This window comes from Labrus mixtus, chromosome 17, assembly GCF_963584025.1.
Source record: "Labrus mixtus chromosome 17, fLabMix1.1, whole genome shotgun sequence".
NCBI lineage: Eukaryota > Metazoa > Chordata > Actinopteri > Labriformes > Labridae > Labrus > Labrus mixtus.
In genome coordinates, this window is record NC_083628.1 from 9,888,287 (window position 1) to 9,907,612 (window position 19,326).

Below are 19,326 nucleotides of genomic sequence, written 5' to 3' on the forward strand. Positions count from 1 at the left end.
AAGATTGACCATTTCTATCTTATTTTTAATGCCAGAAACCTTTGCTGCCCGGGTAGGTGTCGGACATAGTTATTCAAATAAAGAATGGTGCAGAAACAACCTTTATTTACTGTTTCCAAAAAAAGATTTCCGTTGACAGATATGTTTGACTGTTCAAAGAAAGAGGATTGCACATAAGGTGTGCGATATAACCACTAGGCTACAGGAGCCCCAACATGTTGTTTTTAAGGTTTTTTTCAGTCCTCTATGACAGTGAACTGAATGTCTGCGTTTTGTGTACAAAACAAAACATATTGCAGGTTTATAACTTTTTGTAAACTCTTGACATTTCTCCCAATATCCTGACAATGAACAGAACCAACTATTTGATGATCCAATAACATAATGATTTGAAAGTATGATTCATTCAGCTCTAAAGGGATTTCGATGTGTTCACAGTGTCTGCATGGATACGCTTGATTTGCTCTTTTCCTGGTCACTAACTCTTCTTAAAACACAGTGACAGCAAGTACAACAAACATCGGAAAGCTCTTTACTTTGACTCCCAATCTTCTCTGGATGGATGTGTCCGTGAATGAAGATTCAGTGTTGTCTTTGTCAAATATTGAACTTCATAAAGTGCACTCTCATCTGCTGCTGAGAGGAGTTGACAGTGTTTGTTTGATGTGTGATGTTGAAATCATGCAAATAGTTTAAGCTTGACCATTAGTGATGATCAATGATTTGAATTACTTCCTGGTTGTTGTGTTTCCACTGCAGCAGTTTGCACTGCAGCTTGACTCAGATCTTCTGTGCTTTTTTAGTCATTCATTGATGTTTCAATCTGTAAATGAGAGCTCATGAAAGCACCCATTAGCAAAGCATCGCAGAATCAGATGCATGAACATGTGTTGATAAAGAGTTGTCATGTTGAGCACTCGCTTTCTTTGAAGCTAAAAAAAAAAAGTGAAGCATCCTCTCTTCGTCATCCTCGCACTCTTTTCTACACACTCACCATGAATGCTCGCTTATACACGCTCTGCATATGCTCCGTCTCTCTTTCTTTCTGTCTCTCCCTTCCTCTACTCAAACTGCAGAGTGACTCAGTACTTTTTTTTTCTTTTTCTTCTCCACTCTTAGATCTCATCTGATGCCAAGGCTGAAGGAGTCTCGCTCCCATGAGTCATTGCTCAGCCCCAGTAGTGCTGTGGAAGCCCTGGATCTAAGCATGGAGGACGAGGTTATCATCAAACCTGTTCACAGCAGCATCCTCGGGCAGGACTACTGCTTTGAGGTGAGGCGGTACACACACACATATACATACATTATAATAAAATACAAATCCTCATGCTGTGTCTCCATAGTTGAAACATCCCTACGACTCACCCTGTCCATCATAGCAAGAGTTTTTTCAGACATCAAACGCTCCAAAAGTAAAACTCTTGTTCATTTCTTGCACATTTAAAGCCCCACTCTGCTGTATTTTAAAATTTGTATGATCTTATATGTATTTGGGAGTCATGTCCCGACATTACAGAGTGCTGAAACTGTTCCAATAATGCTCTTACTTCATGAAATTATGACAAAATAAAGTAATATATTAACATTAACATTGGCACTGTCGAGACCTGATGATGCTGTAGTTTAGGAGTGTTTCTGATGGCTCCTTGACTTCTTTAGAGAAAATACATCTCTGTAACTTAACTTTTATTCCTAGGTCAAACAATGTGCCGTCAACTCTCGTTTTTTTTATGGTAATGAATAATGTTCTACTTTTTAACATTCCTCCATTCTTCTTTTGACTGAAACGATTCAAGCACAAGTCAACTGTTCAAACTCTCTCATCAATGCTTTGTTTGCTTCTGCGAAAGGTTGATTGATGGAGTGGTCACTCGATGCATTAACTCAAAAACTCTGCCGTCTGATCAGACCTACAGTTAAAACAGCTCAGCTCCTACTGCTCTCCTTAACCCCGCAGCTGCAGATGAAAAAAACAATCAGGGTTTTATGCAACTTTTCTTCTCTGACTAATGGTTATTTTCATTGCCACTTTTCTCCCTAAATTATTTTCTCTCAAATCTTTGTTCTTAAAAAAAACAGCAGAAAATGATTGACATAAAAGAACAATTACTCACATTCATATTAGGCCACCAGTGAGCGACCATGTGATTTTTCTGCACGTAATAGCGCAGCTTCTCTCTTTTCTGCCTGTCACTATGTTCTTTTCCAAAGTGTCTGACTTTGCTTCGCCCGCCATCTTGGATATTGTGTTATTCAATTTTATTTTTCTCTGAATATCACGTCCTAGCTTTGCAGACACCCCCCCGCCCTGAAATTTGAAGGACTGTGTCCGTGTAAATAGCCTAACAGTCAGGTGTGAACAAACAAACACTCATTTACAGCTGCAGTGTTAGCCTATGGAGCCTTTGGTAGCCTTAAGGGGAGAGAAGTTGATGAATACTTGAATCCTGTAGTGTCTATTGTAGAAAGGCAAAATTTTCCCCAATCTCTATTATCCGGCTCAATACATCACTGGCTTTTTTTTCCCTTTTTTTTTGATCCCTCGTTCCCTTTCTGTCCCACTCTGCATTTTTTATCATCCAGTCATCACCCAGGCTGCCAAAACAGTCATCCATCTCCCCTCTCCATTCACACCATTCAGTTGTTCCTCAGCACTGCCGAGTCATCTCCGCTCTCCTTATATCCCTCCTCTGTGTTTGTGTGTGTGTGTATTTTTCATAAGCTTCTTATCCGTCAGAGACAAAGTGGTTTTTATGAGCTAAGTTTAGCAAAAACTGTCTGTTCCACTTATGCTTCCTCATTGCTATGCACAAGGTTTGATCAATTCTCTCTCTCTCTCTCTCTCTCTCTCTCTCTCTCACTCTCTCTCTGTGTTTGTCATGGCGGTAGGTCACCACCTCCACAGGAAGCAAATGTTTTTCCTGTCGTTCATCAGCCGAGAGAGACAAATGGATGGAGAATCTGCGGAGAGCGGTACAACCCAACAAGGTAAATATGTAAATACACCGTAGGTGGGACGAGACGGTGTGTTGTAATCAGCGCTGATAAGTTCATATATGAGTGTCCCAATTACAAACCACGCATACCAACGCTGATTAGTGTAAAGACAGTGACATATACAGTGTTGTCATTGTGCAACTGTTGTGCATACACCAATGCAATCTGATGTGTTTGCATCCAGCTGTGCTCCTAAACATCAGGAGCAGAGGACACAAAGGCTGTGGGAAGAATATCACAGCTCCACTGAATCCTTTTCCCTGCAAGGCTGACACCATCTGTGATCTTTACAAACACAGATGTAACAGACAGAGGGTGGAAAACATGTCAAACAAAGAAAATAATCTTGATCTCATAGCATCTTTGCTCCTTCATGTGTCATTATTTAGCAAATTAGCCAATTATCATGACTTGGATGAGGGGAAAGTTCCCTTGTGGTGTGAATTTGAGATATTAGAGGAAGGGCAGAGTTTTTGACAAACAGAGAAACTGGAAACTGATACTTAAATTGTTTGAATCAGATAAGGAACTCTCTAAGCTTGTTCTGAATAGATGAATCAGATTCCAAACCTTACCACTGCTAATTTAATTACTGTAAAACTGCCTTAACAATAACTTCTCACATATTAAAACAGAAAAGACCCAACAAAAAGATAACCTATCCATGTGAAATCAATGTAAACACGTGTTAATGGGTATGAATGAGTAAAACATCAAACAGACAAAAACACATGACGCAACCTGTTTGACTCAGTGGATTTCAGGTCAATATTAGCATCCAAGGCCACACCCTAAAGTCTCTATAATGCTGCTGGTGTTTTTAAGAGGAAGTTAGGCTTATATGGAAATATGTGGAATAATAAAGGACATAGAAGCACCCATCCGCCAGAGATAAAAAAATCAATGGGAATGAATCGAGCTGGTGTAAAATGCTAAGCCTGCACAACTCAGCTCCTGTGTAAGAGGATAATTACCGGTAATTATGATAATAGGTCATTTACAGGGGGATCATCCTTGTGGGCAAACACATTTCCGTGTGCATGAAAAGGTATGCATAACTAAAAGTCTTATTTCTGGTGTATGGTATAGAGCACCTTCATTTACGGTAGAAAATCTTTTATCGATACCGCTTTTCCCGTTCGGGATCACGGGGGGGGCTGGAGCCAATCGCTGCTGTCATTGAGCAAGAGGCGGGGTACACCCTGGACTGTATGCCAGACAATCACAGGGCATATAGAGACAGACAACCAGCCACACTCGCATTGTCCGACAGGGATTCAAACCAGGAACCTTCTCGCTGTGAGACAACAGCGCTAACCACTGCCCCACCTTGCATCCAGGTCCTTGCAATTCGAGGAAAACACCAAGACTAAAATCCTATCTCCTATTACTGATCATCTGAGGAACAATACAGCAAAGAAAAACAGGCTTCATGCAGCAAAAGAAATGTGAGAATGTAGATGCTTCATGTAGAGACATACAGTCAGACTATAGGAAGGCCCTTTGAACAAGTTTTTCTAAAAATGGAGAAGCAAAACTTCCACCTCCTCTGATGAAATGACCTAGATATCCTCTAATTGTAGACATATTCACTCCTCCTCCCTCCTGTATTTTAAGAGTAGTTAAAGACTTCATACAGGGGTTTGATTTAATAAGCAGAGACTCAAAAATACATGAAACATTTTAACAAACTACGTCCCATTGCATAGAGTGTATTTGTCTAAAATGTGAAAAACATCCAGATATTATCAAGCTTTCTCAAACATAGTAAGCAGTATTTCAAACATCCAGTGGCGTCTTTGTAATTATGAGAAGCTCTAGGTATCATCCTTACAATGTAATTATTAGTTCATCCTTCCCCCTCTTCATCCACTGACGCAGTTTTCAAGGCCCTCTGAATAATGGGCCAAAAATATGCCCCACTCTTTGCAAAATCAATTGATGACATAAGAATGCGTTAGCGCTCTGTGAAATGATGTACGAGAAAAAAATTGTCTGGCTTTTTTAAAAGGCTTCAGACGCAGGAGGATTTTGAATATCCATCATGAAATGATTGAAGTGCTGTTTGAAATGTTCTTGTCATTTAAAATGGATGAACTTCAAAATGGGAATTTGAGGCAGATTCCTGTTTGAAGATCTGATGGGATTTTCTTTGCAGACGTTTGATTTGTTAAGTTACTGTTTCTTCACTTGATTCATTTTTAGGTTGATTACTTTCTTCTAGTGCATGTCCCCCAACTGAAATTACCATTTTTTTCTTTCTTAAAGTTTCTTGCGGTGTTGTTGTTTGCAGAAGTTTTCCTAAGAAGACCTCACTAAACTGCAACCAATCATTTTCTCTGTGTCCAGGACAACAGCCGGCGAGTGGAGAACCTGCTGAGGCTGTGGATCATCGAGGCCAAAGATCTGCCGGCCAAAAAGAAATACTTCTGTGAGCTGTGTCTCGATGACTCGCTGTATGCCCGTACCACCTGCAAACTCAAGACGGACAATGTGTTTTGGGGAGAGCACTTTGAGTTCAACAACCTTCCCGCTGTGAAGAGCATCACGGCACACCTCTACAAAGACACGGACAAGAAGAAAAAGAAAGATAAAAACAATTACATCGGACTTGTAAACATCCCTGTTGCTGCTGTTACCGGGCGGCAGTTTGTGGAGAAGTGGTATCCAGTCAGCACGCCCAACCCACCTAAAGGAAAGACTTCTGGGCCTATGATTCGGATCAAAGCACGCTATCAGAGTATGAACATCCTGCCCATGGAGATGTACAAGGAGTTTGCAGAGTACACCACCAATAACTACATGCTGCTGTGCTCGGTGCTAGAGCCCGGGATAAGCGTCAAGAACAAGGAGGAGATGGCGTGTGCACTGGTCCACATTCTACAGAGCACCGGCAAGGCCAAGGTTAGTACTTTATTATGATTTATTTCTATTTTCCCCACCTTTGTATCCTCTATGGGGGAGTTACAGATAACAAAACCAGAGTAGAATACCACCATCTTCCAGTGAAGCCGTGTCCAGACATTAAAAACAGAATGAGGTTAAATTGGTCTCCGCTGCCTGCTCGTCTTCTGAACTTTTGACCCCCATAGCAGAGCAGACAAAGACCAGACAGAGACAGGTGATTTCCTCTCGCTGCACCAGCCTGTATTACATTTTTAACTCAAGCTAATCCCTTACATGTATCCCCCACAGTGCTTCACAGCATACCAATGCAGTACAGAAGCACAATACTGTATATCCACAGCTGTCTGTAGCACTGCGAGTGAAAGGGGGGAGATTAGTCTACCGCAGTGGGTTCTAAGTCTCCCATGACAGTATGCAAGTGGACTCTGATAATCCCCCCATCCATCCAAAATAGCAGTATTTCACTTTACTTTGACAGCCCAGCATTTGTCTTTTCAGCATTGTGAAATCAAATGGTGCCATTTTGACCCTACAAAGCATCAGTGAGATGTGACGGGGAAAGACATTTTGTCTGCCGTTAAAATGAGGATGTAAGTGCAACAGTCACTTAAAACTAATCAGTAGCAGCATTTTCAAGCTGAAATTGCTGTTGAATACATTTGAGTTTTGGTCAGTTGATGTGACAAAAACTAGACACTAAAGATAAGATACAATTAGCTTTATTGTTCCAGTGGGCATAAATAAAGATATTTTCACACAAAACTCCTGAAAATGTAACTGAATTTTCAGGTTCAGCTGCATGTGAGAACGAAATGGCTGGACTTTCTGGTCCTCTAGTAATATTACCGTGAGAAGTCTGAGTGAGCCGATATGTGAACACAGGAGAAAGTATTTGGGAAGAATAACTCGGAGCAAGTGGGCTCCAACTATCAATCAGGTGATGATTTACCTGTAATTGTTGTTTGTGACACTTTGAAACAGAAGTTCACAGTGGCAGCCACAATAGATCTGTTGTGGCAGAACAGAGCAACTTGCTGTATAGGCTGATGTTTCAGGGCCACTCCTGAATTAATTTCTGAGAATATCAAGTTGATTATTCTCAAAGCAAATAATTAACAGTTTCGGCTAGGTGCACTGACTGATGTTTCTTGATGTGGTGTCAAGATTGGAAAAACTGCAGTTTCCTTTTGTTGTAGATCAAAAGCTAACTGATTAGCTGATAAACCAGTGAGCGAAATCCTTAGTTGCAAGTGAAGTCAATAACACTGATGGATTGAACTCTAATGAACAAAAGATTTTTCTATCAGAAAACAGGCATTTTGTTGTCTTTGTAACGTCTAAAATAACTGCTTTAAGTGGAATATTGCTTGAGGCTGCTTTTTTTTTTTCTTCGTAGCATCGACTTCTCTGTCTTCTCTGTCTTTTCTGCCTCATCAGTCGCCAGCGTTGACATGTGCCTTAATTTAGGTTCCCTGACGGTATCTCATCAGCAGAGCTTTGAAACTTTGATTTGACTTTATCACAGCTCAGCGGCATGATGAATGATCTGTACTTAAGAAGTGATGTCTATCCACACTGTACGCCACCCGTCTCGCGGTTTAGACTCCGGAGTGATAGCTGCTGATTGATGGGGGAGTGGGCCTCTTCTGGTCCCTGGAGAGACGGGACACGTCCTTAATTACTTTCAATTAATCCTGAGCAAAGCAGTAAAACTTTTAACTTCTTTCTCACCTCCCGGAATTCTTTTCTGGCTTGTTTTCTGCTAGCTTTGGAGAGACTACTTTCAATACTGCACCAGAGATTGGATTTCAAACTTGCTGATCCTTATCACATCCTTACTACACCTTAGTTCTAAAAAACACACACAAACATTTTGACTAAACAGGAAGAACTGGAAGTGAAAACTGCAGCATACATTTTGAGTGTCAGAGCTTCCTGTCAAAAAAGTATTTTATCATTTAAGACATCATGATTTGATCGAAACTTTTAAGGCATTACACACACACTCTTTGAGCTCATTTTTTCATTTCTTTAATCTTGGATCGATTGAGCTGTCATGTTATGCCAAACACACCACACCCCCATACCGACAAACTACTTTCCCTGAAACAGTCCCGAGGCCTAATTAGGATATCCTCTGCTGTAGCTGCGTACAAGCTTCATAAGCACATATCTTGGCCAGTGTGGCCTGGTTCATGATTAATTTACAATCAAATCATGTTGAATGAATTTCTTTTTCTCATGTGCTGCCAACTTGGGTCCACTTTCTTCTTGCGTTGGTGAATTATATTTAGGAATCAAGAAATTAATTCTAGCAAAAATAAACTCCCATAAGCCTTGTTTGATTGTTTTCCTTCAAGTGTTTAAAAGAGCCTTTGGTTATTTACCCCACTCATCTGGTATTGTTGTGTAGTCCTCTAACTATCTAGTCAAAAATCCATGAGTCAGTATATTATTCCACATCCCTTGCCAAGACTTTGCATTGTTCGTTGCATTAGACATTCACAAAGGAGCGTGATGCAGCCTCTCCTTCTCCAAGCAGAGGTGAACAGGAGGTGAACGCTCCTCTTCAGGGATGCGGCAGTATTTCTCTGTTGCTCTGAAGTTCTGCTGATGTGCATCGTGTTTAATCAGCTGTGTACAGGTGGGAAACAGCTTCTAATTGCAGCCGGCTATTGTTAAGAGGCGCAGATTGCCGAGCTGTAACGTCCATTAGTATGCAACACATCCAGACTTCTGTTTCTTCCTGTGTCATTTTATCACCCATCACCGAATAATTACTCACCAAATATTCTGCTCTGTTGCACACTCCTTCTATCTTGTTCTCCCCCCTTCATTCCGTGTTTGTCTTCCTTCATCTCTTTTTCATGCTTCATTGTGTCTTGAGACTAAAGCTCTGTGGAGAGATGTCATTACTGATGCTGAATTGGTGTGTGGCTGCATTGGCAAGCATGACAACCACGCCCTGCCTCGCTGCACAGATGCTAACTTTAAACACCCACAACTACTAACAATGTAAACACAGGCATTAGAAAGTGGTTACCAGGCCTGGAGTTAAATATGTATGTATACTTAACACAGCATCGACATGTCCATGTATAATGCAGGTTGAAGAAAAGACCCAATTCACCTTTCACCATTCGCCATTTTTTCCTTATGTAAAAGATCAGGTTGCGAGCTAAAAGTGCTATCATAGTTTTGTTCTGTCTGGCGGGACATCAGCCATAATTTAAGTTAAAATTACATACGTTTGGTAATTCAATAGCTGCCATTTGACAACAACTCATGTTAGCTTTCCACCTCTTCCTAGCTTCCGTCTCTGGTTAGTGGTGTCTCAGGATACAATTGGTAAAGGGTTAGTTCCTACAGTAGCTAGCAGTAATCTAAGCAAGGTAACAGTAATTTTTACCTCGCACATTGTATTGTTTGCAAGCTAAATGTATCCTGGCTGAAAAAAAGATTTCACTAATTGAAAAAAGTTTGAGGACTGCTGTAGTAATGCATAATCTATTTTTGAGTCATCTGAGTGTATTTAATCTTAATGTGCTTAATCCACTTGAAATCAGATCAGAAATCCCATCAACAATTCTGCTCGTCTTCTGTGCTGTAAAGTCTCCCCGCCTGTCAGACACGCCATTACATCCGTACACCACAACAGCATGACTGGAAGCTCCACCGTCACAATAACAAACACTCTGCTGCTGCATGTGTTCCAACTGCCTGGAGAACTTCACCTTTCTTTCATGTGTAAACATCCACTCCTGGCATGAATCCTCTGCCTTATTGATCTAGTCTTGTCGGCGCCTCAGCCCCTTCGGGAAGATTAGGTTCTAATTTGGTTGCTTCTCCTTCCTGTCAACGGCGCCGACTGTTGGAAGTGACGATAAGGAGGATTTATCCGTATGATAACTAGGGCTAGAGGAGGGTGGTGTTCTGGTTATTATGTCATTGCTCCTCAAGGTAAACTAACAACCCGGCTTAAGAAGGCGAGATATTCGAGTCTCTTCCCCTCTTTGTAATAAACTGATGCCAGATTCAGCTATGTTAGACACCAGCATCCTTTTAGTGCATTATGTGCAGACAACAGTGCTATGCTCATCACCACAGCTGTGGCACACAGACACTATTTGTTGTACCTACACAATATAGTTTGACAAATGATTTGCTTATATGACACAAAGGGCTCTAGTAGTTTAAGTTCCTCTGGGCTCCTGACTTTGAATTCATCATTTGTCTCTTTAGAAGGCCAGTGAGAAATAAAAGCTGCTCCTCAAAATCTCCCCGGTGAAAGGAGAGTTGTCAGTATTATTTTTGATTTTGAGAAAACCTGGAAATGTTACTTCTCCTATATATGGTATTACTTTCCTTTCTTTTTCTTCTGTTATATCATAACTAACCCTAAAAAAGTAAAACATGGTGGTTAATTTCACACGCCTTTCTTGTTGATCAACAACATTGCATGTATATTTTCATATAAAGCAACACTCGAATCTAGACGGAAAGATAGACGTACCTTATTGATATTTCACTGACAAACTGAGAATCTACCTCCCTCTCTGTATTATTGCTATTTCTTTATTATTGTAGAGTATATTTTTCTATTTTGTTTATACCATATTTCAATCTTTTAGAGTTATTGTATAAATAACGGTAATCAATGTTCTTTGATATTTCTAGATAATCTGTAGCTGCTGTAACACTATAATTTCCCAGAAAGATGAACTAGAAGTTTCACTGTATTGGCTCAATTCATAAAAATATATATTTACAAAGCACATCAATGCACTTGTCCTTATAGTACTTATTAAGTTTTCACCACAAAAGGCAGTACACCATATTCTCCGATTGTTTAACAATTCTCGGATGCTTCGATTGACTGTCTCCTGACAGCATGGCAGCACATCCAAACAGAAAGATGAAGAGAAAGGGTGAAGGCTCCGACAAACATTTAGAAGAAATCTTAGTTTTATCTTGCTGAAGCACAGTTTCTGGCTGACTGTGGAGCTGAACAGCAGCAGGCTGCATCGAGTAAAGATTTAGCTCTTCAGTGACGCTCAAGACATTTATCTCTCGACGTCATGTTAGCTCTAAGATTACTAGTCTCTTTCCCCACCTCTGCATTTCCTCTTTAACCAGCAGTCACTTTTATCAGTTTAGTTTTCTTTCACTTAAATTATATTTATTAAGTTTGAAATGCCTGACATACCTGGGCAGACACATAAAAGCTCTGAAACAAACAAAAAATCTGGAACAGAAATGAATTAGTGCAATAAATCAATATAGTCTCCTCTTGTGTAAAAGTCCAATTTATGAGTCAGAGCTGGTGTTTATTACTTACTCAATAAAAATATAGAGTTCCCTTCATTGTTTCATATCCCTGGTCACATGCTGGGCTTCACCCCGTGTTGAGTTCATGTTGGCTAGCGCTTCCATCACTGTTTGTACCTGCTCCTTTTTGATTGTGTGTGTTTCCTGTTGCCCGCAGGAATCCATCCCAACTAAATCTTTGGAATGCGATCTGTTGCAAACATGCACTTTTCAAAACACGATAGTCTCTTTATCTTTGTATCTAAATCTACAACTGTTTACAGCCACATCAGCTGCATTGATCTAAACATGGGTGATCTATCGGCCATTCAGTTTGATCCAGACTGAAATAACCCTTGTGTTAAATGCATTCTCATGAAGTTTTGTACCAATTCTCATGATTCTTAGAGGATAAATCCTGTTAAATTTGGTTGTCCTCTAACCTATCCAGTGGCAGCACTTTGAGGTTTTTTAAATGACTTTGGTGTTGTCTCCACTTCTGTTGTATCACCATCATCAGGTCAAAATGTCACATTAAATGAGGTATCTGCTGTACTTGCAATATTAATTTAGTCTATTATTGTTGATTGACCAAACAAAAGATGCAATCAACGGACTTACAAATGTACAAATACAAGGAGAGACACAGAAGGAGCATGACCACAGTAAGTTGACAAACATGATGTAAAGATGCTGATGACACTCGCTGCAATAGTGACTTCAGTCAAACCTATCTTCATAATGAACATGTGCACGAGCGGCTAAATGAGGTGAGCTACTGCCTTTCCTGTTTTTGGGTTGAATGATAAGCCTGTGTGCCTACGGGAGGAGCTACTTCCATTCCCATTCAGCCCCCAGTCCTCTCTGTCAACCCAATGTGACCCTCACAGGAAGAGCTGCAGGCTACGATGCTGTAATACTAGCCACCGGTCTCTGGGGAGAGAAAGAGACCGGGGGAGGCAGAAAGAGGAGGAGAGCGAGGGATGGAGTGGCTGGAGTGGTTCCTGTTTTTTGTCCCATGAGTCATTCTTTAGCCCTTGCCCCAGGCTGGAAAACCAGGCTTATCGATCAGTCATGGTGTTAATGTTTTCGGCTTTCTGTTTTCTCCTAAAATGCACTCTACTATACTACAATGGAATTACTAAACACAAACTATGTCCCTTAAATAATCTGAAATGAGATTCTACCCCTGAATATAAAGATTTAAAGCATGGCAGGTAGAGCTTCAAGAAGGTAATCCCCATTTGATTTGTAATCTTACTGAATCTGTTTGTTCCAAAGTGACTATGACTTTGAAATTATAGTAAATTTAGGCTTTTATAAGATACCAAACAATCTATAGATACAGTATATATATACAGCTGTGGAAAGTGTATGTCCAGGATATAATAACCAACCAATACTTTCCCCTACTGTCCAGGTTAAGACAGTTTAAAATACATACAATTTGTATGAAAATGTACTTTGAGTCGATCTGAATTCTTTGCTGGTATTATAATTTTAAGGCATTCTATTGCGCTCAGTTTGATCTTCTCTTCCTTGTATTACCATAGAAACCCACACACAAGGAAGCACAAAAACATCTGGAGCGATTATGTCGTGTAAACGTGACCTTTATTCATCTCTATTTTATTCATCTCTATTTGTTGCCCGTCTCAGTTTTTTTTCTCTTCCATTGCAATTTGCGAGCATTGAAACATCACTTAACTGTTCTGTGTTCGGGTTTGTCTGAGAGTGAGTGAGAAATGTAGAGTCCAGATCATGATTTTGCCGATTGTGTTGCCTTTTCAGACTTTATTAAGGGCCTGAGTTTTTATATCAACTCAAAAATGTGGAATAATGCTCGATAGTGATGTAAGCTCTGAATACTGACACAGACACACACACACACACACACACACACACACACACACACACACACACACACACACACACACACACAGGGCTGGTGATGAGACCATTGTGTGTGTGCGTGTGCGTGCGTGTGTAGCTGCACAATGGACACGACTTTATGAGTTTTTACTGATCTACGGGGAGCTTCTCATCTTTTCCAACAGGACTCTGTTCCCGACTATTTATTAGATCTGATCATCGGGGCAGCACCATCATCCCTCTTCTCAGACCCTGTCTGTGTACCACCCTCGTCTCTCCTCTATCTGTGTGTTGGGGGTGTAGGAGAGTTTTTAAGGCATGGTTTGGCTGATGGGATGTGGCAGCAATACAGAGAGCGGTCTACTTCTCCTTATTAGCACTGAAGCAGAGGGGAGGGATGGGGGACAGGCAGCAGGATTGAGGGCGTCAGGAAGAAAACTGAGAGGGGGGAAAATGAGCTTCAGTGTCTTAAGACACGATTGTGTTGACTTTTGTAACACTCTATAGATAGATAGATTTCACCTTTTGCAACACATCACTTGTGAAGTTAGCATTACTGCTGACTTTTTTCCAGCTATGTTTATACATGAATTTACCGCCTTTCAGGAAGTCAACATGGTATGAATATGTCTAGAAAAATTATATGCAGAGGTTTTCAGTTTCAGGGAGACAATGTCAACAGTTTTAGCAAGATGTTGTTGGCTACCAAGCTTTTATAGATGACACTCGGTAGCTTGACCTTTTCAGTCCAGGCTTAGATATCGGACCAAATAGGGTCTGGATTGCCATTTATTTTCCCTCTACTTCTACTCTACCTTGATGCAAAACTTAAGCTAGCTCCCTTTTTGTAAAACTATTAGCCTTAGCTGTACATTGTGTTTTATGCTAACTGATGTGTTTTAGCTCATTGCAATTAGTTTATTTACAACTTATCAAAACATTTATAGAACAATAAATACAAGATTTGTCAGGAAAAGAGCCACCTTTAAACTCAATTTGATCATTTCTCTGTATGTATGGGACTGTAACTGTATAGTACCTGTGTTTACATACTAGCATTGTGAATGTTAGCATGCTTGCATTAGGCATTTACATTTAAGTAACATACACTATGGCTGAGTACAGCACTGCTAGAGTGGCTGTGTAGACTGAAACAAGAAACAAAGAAGAGTTCAGGTTGTCGTAGGTCTGTTTTATAACAGAAAGGAAATAATAACAAGAAGAAGGTGAGAAATCTTAAGAGCCAATGGCATGACAATGTGTTCAGTTTTTACTCTGGCCATAGAATCTAATGCAGTATTTAAATCCAGAGATGTATGCCCTTGTTATTTTCTTATTTCCATGCGCTGTAATTAAGTTTCAGTCATACTAAGTTCTCAAGAAGAAGTGCACCTTTGCATCAGCACACATGTTGTCTCTAGTTCATGAAGCATGTCACATCTGAAGGAGATTGTCAGAAGTGTTTGATCAAGCTTTTTTAGGCTGCCAGCAGAAAATAACATTACGTCTCCCGTTTGATGTCTCTTTTCTGAGTTTCCCTCTCCCACTCGGTCTCTCTCCTCTTCCGTTTCATCCGACCGTCCTCTCTAATCAGGCCTGGATTGGCCTCGCCTCAGTGGCCACATAAGCAGTGCAGAGCAGAAACGAGGGGGAGAGAGAGACAGAGCCACAGAGGGGTAGAGGTTAGAGGAAAGATCATAATTGGGATGACATTTTCTTCCAATAAAAAAAAAACAAGACCTCTGGACTAATAATGGGATGGGTGTCTGTAGACCACAAAAGGTCACGCTTCCTCGAGCTTCTGTGGGTTGTGTGGGCTGCTCTCTGCTGCATGACTTATTTATGTAACCATAAACTCCTCACTGTCTAGTGAGTTATTGCTAAAGATGACAAACATTCAAGGAATATACCATAACAAGAAGTATAATGGCTTATCTGAATGTTTATTTACTTGGTTTAATGATCTGTTAGCCATGATCATACAGGCTAACAGAGTAACTGTTTTGTGCAAATAATTACAATAAAAGATATTGTACGTGGCAGATTTTGACATTTATGAGCAACAAACGGCTCTATGATGTATCAGTGATCTAAATAAATATAAAATACATGTTGGATAGTTTTTAATCCACATCAAATAGGTTTTCAGTCGATGCATCTGCAGCAATTGCAGCCTTGAGCATGACCATCATCGTATCTAAACCAGTGCAGCTTTGATTTTATCTGTCTTTTAAAATAAATAATAAAGTTGAGTTTTATTACAGGCAGGTATCTTTCTCTGTATTTTTCACGACTTATTTCACCCTACTTATTTCTCCCTGTACCCTCAGAAGTCTTGTGGGGCCTGTTGCAGATCCCCACAGCATGATGCTGCCACTGCCATGCTTTGAGGTGGGGATGCAATGCAGTGTAACATGTCGTTTAGTTAGATTGCCAAAAGGCTAAATTTCGGTCTCAGAGTTTAGAAACTTCTTCCAGCTGATTTCAGAGTCTCCTACTTGGTTTCTGGAGGAATGTAGCCAAGATGTCATGTGAGGTTTTTCCTTCGTTTCTTTTTTCTTTTTAAGAGTGGCCCTGCTACACCCCCGTAAAACTCTTACTGATGAGGCATCCATCCAAGAGTTGTTGGCACAGTCTCTCCTACCTCGGCCTATGCAACAACAACTTAGAAATCCTTTGGGGGGTGGCAGAGGTCTCCGTCACTCTCCCTCGCTCAAATTTTGATACTCTCTCCATTTGTTAACGGTTGATTTAACTGTACTTTGTTAAGTGACTCGGAAACTTCCTTTGAAACCTCCTCTGACTTGTGCTCTTGTGCTCTGACATTTACCTTTTGGAGTAGTTCCTGTGATTGTCCCTCAGTCTGCTTGGTGTTGGCTTTGCCACAATACTGACTCACAAAATCTCAGACTTGTATTCATGCTATACAATTTATGAAACATCATCCCCACACAGAGGTGATTGCAGCTGCACCAGTCCTGATTTAGTTGTTTCTTGATGCTAAAGGCATGCAAACATGTACATAAGTGTTGCAACTGACTATTTTAATTTATTTCTATATTTATTATATATCAGTGGATAGGGTCATAAATTAGGTAGAGAGAGAGAGAGAGTGGGGAACTACATGAGGGAAAGGATCCACAGGTCAGATTCGAACCCAGGAAGTCCACTTAGAGGGCTACAGCCTCTGTACATGAGGCACGCACACTAACCACTAGGCTACCGGTGCCCAATCCTGTGATTTCTTTTAAGTTGCAGCAAATCTTTACATTTAAGAAGATGAAACCAGCCACTTTGATGTTTGATCTATAAAATCACTCTATAAAATCAGTCGCTAATTGATTTGCTTTGATTGACTCGCCAGATGATCCAATAATAATGCAGCTCTAATGTACAGTCGACTGTAAGTAAATTTAATCACATTGTAGACTTTGTTTCTCTCTTGATCAGAAGCTACATTAAATCCCCTTCAGTTCAGCAATGTATAACGATGAAACCAGCGCCACACACACCCATGCCTCTGTGTGCACATTCTGGGTTTCTTTTAAATGTTTATATGTGCATTTGTTAAAACAAAGTTTAGTTGCTCTTCTCCATAGGTGTGTGTGTGTGTGTGTGCAAATACTGGGCTTGTGTATGTGTGCGATGTGCAAAATGTGTTAACCAAAAAGGCCTCTCTCGCTTCACATCAGTGGGTGATTGGCTCCCTGCGGTGTATCTTTGATTAGCCGGATAACAGGCGTCTTTCTGCAGCAGCTATAGAAACCGTCTGAGAGGCTCCGTCACTTTCTTTCCGCCTCCTCCTCCTCTGTTCTTTTAAAACTGCCGCCGCTCTGTTTCTTCTTCCTCTCCTTCTCCGTTTCTCTCTATACATCTGTCACTCGCCTCTCTTCTTCTCCCCGCAATGCTACGCTGGTTCCCCTAGTTTAACAAGCTGCCAGGGGACTTGCATGAGAGTACACCCAGAAATTTGTCGAAGGGATCTAAACAAGGGATGATTCATCCCCAGATGGCTCCATCTCTCTCTCTCTCTTGCTTTCCCACTTTGAATTTTGGGAGCTTCAATGCCGTCTGATCCTGTTATTTTCATTACCTGGTGAATGATATATAGGCACTGTAGAGATCACTTTTAGACAGGCCAAGTTATTTCTTCTGAGGCAAATTAGGAAGAGGATTCAATCAAAATAATTCACTCACCCAAATAAAAATAAAGACGATACATTTATATTTGACATGCTGTTTTGAAGTGAGCATAACTTTGGCTGGAACTTGAGTACTGCAGCTTATTGGCTAAAATGTTCTTACTCATTTCTGTCAGCTGCTTGTATTTTTCTGTTTGTATCTGGAAAAAGAAGCAAGCATTTCTTTGTCTTTATCAACTCGTTGAATAGCGAAGCAGGTGTCAAATCCCTCTTTGACAATTTGAAAGAGTGACGGAAATTTTCTCTGCCATTATATTTTAAAAAAAGAGTCCTGTCATTTTTTTTGTTTGTTTGTGTCAGTGTGAGGCTGTTTCTCTCTGCATGCGGAATTTCAGCTTCTGGTGTCTGTCATTTTCAAAGAACCATAGAAATAGAACTGTTTTGCTCTGTTCCTGGTATTGTAATGACATAATTTCTGTCATCTGGTTTTCTTCACATTAACTGGTCTTGAAAATGTGACAAAAAAGTCTTCATATCTTCCAGACATATTTGGACTTATGGCTACTTATGGAGTGTAGTGGGAGTTAATGAAAGTGAATATACCTACATGCTAGTTTGTTAGCCACAATGCTAACATTTCATTGTTTGCTCTAGTGTTATATTATTGTCGATGTTCATTGGAGATGTTCCAATACAACTTTCTCTCCCCAGTATCCCAATTCCCCAGAATCCAATGACTTGACTTGAGTTTTGGTATTGAAAAATTCAAACCCCTCTGATACTAGCGTGCAAAAACACTTCACACAACATCGGTGTAAAAGAACTGATTGCTGGCATTTTGAAAGCTTTGACTTACATTGGTAACACGATGATCAACCTCAAACTAGTTAGCTTTTGGGAAGGCTCATAAATTATGGAAACAGATCGTTGCATTGACTGGCAATGTAGGCAGTATCCAAACAACTCAAATGTCAGTTTAATTCTAGGGAAGGGTTTAAGATCCCCGACCCTATCAACAATTTATCTGTATGTATGAACTGTTTTTTTGCTAACAGCTTGTTTCCAGGTCCTCTAAAAACATGTTGAAGTTTTGTTTACATTCCAGTTCATGTGTCTCCAGGCTGGTTCTGGCTTGTTTGTTTTGATATTGAGGAATCTCCAGTATGTGTCTGTCGGTTAAGGCCAAGTTATGCTTATGTGCAATCTTTTGCACCACACTGTTATTAAGGTGTAGATGACTGTTATGTCATGATCACCATTCTCCACGCAATCCCACAGTCAGACCTGTGAAATGTTAAAAAATCAGGGTCAGGCAAGGCAACAGGTTTTACAAACAGGCTTTTAGTTGTTAGTAGTAGAGGTCATCAAATGTACAGCCACTTTCATAGAAACATTTGCAGAATTATGATGGCTAAAGAAAACATGAATACTGGCTTAGTGGAACGGTGGGATAATGTAGTCTGAAAGAATAATATTATGTTCAGTAAGTCTAGTAGAATATTACAGCTTGGACAGCCAAAGTGGATAAAGATATATTATATGAACCACAAAGAAGACCCATCTGATTATTGGGGGGGGGACCTTTTTTGGGGGGGATAATTTATCTCCAACACCATCACCACCTTTCGAGATGCTAATTTGCATTTGAAATTATAAATCTAATTGATTCCCATCTAACTTCTTTACAGCTGCTATATTTTCCTATGTGCAAAACTGTCCCCTTCAATGCAGTTGAGGATATAACAGCATGTCTTTACATCCACTCATGAACCCTGTTTTCTTTCTTTAGGACTTCCTCACAGATTTGATGATGTCAGAAGTCGATCGCTGCGGGGAGAACGAGCACCTTATCTTCAGAGAGAACACATTGGCGACGAAGGCCATCGAGGAATACCTCAAACTGGTTGGGCAGAAGTACCTGCAGGACGCCCTCGGTGAGTGAAACAATGATTCAGAAGGGAGTGAAGGCAGAGGCTGTAGTCTCCTGACAGACATCTTGAGATATTCTGAAACAGTCTCTTGTTTTTTTTATATTTCAGTTTTTCTTTTCAGTTTTTCTTTGCCTTCCTTTCATTTGTTCACATCCCATCTCTTTGCTCTT

The 19,326-nt window shown here is 40.4% G+C and overlaps 1 protein-coding gene across 9 annotated transcripts in view; it reads left to right on the forward strand.

Moving 5' to 3' along the window:
* dab2ipb (DAB2 interacting protein b) overlaps window positions 1-19,326 on the forward strand; it is a 132,779-nt gene that overhangs the window by 90,674 nt on the left and 22,779 nt on the right. For all 9 annotated transcript variants that reach the window (XM_061060797.1, XM_061060798.1, XM_061060800.1 and 6 more), the window contains 4 exons: window positions 1,120-1,273; window positions 2,890-2,988; window positions 5,347-5,901; window positions 19,015-19,159. In XM_061060797.1, coding sequence (XP_060916780.1) covers window positions 1,120-1,273; window positions 2,890-2,988; window positions 5,347-5,901; window positions 19,015-19,159 — 953 coding nt within the window. The remainder of the gene's footprint in view (window positions 1-1,119; window positions 1,274-2,889; window positions 2,989-5,346; window positions 5,902-19,014; window positions 19,160-19,326) is intronic.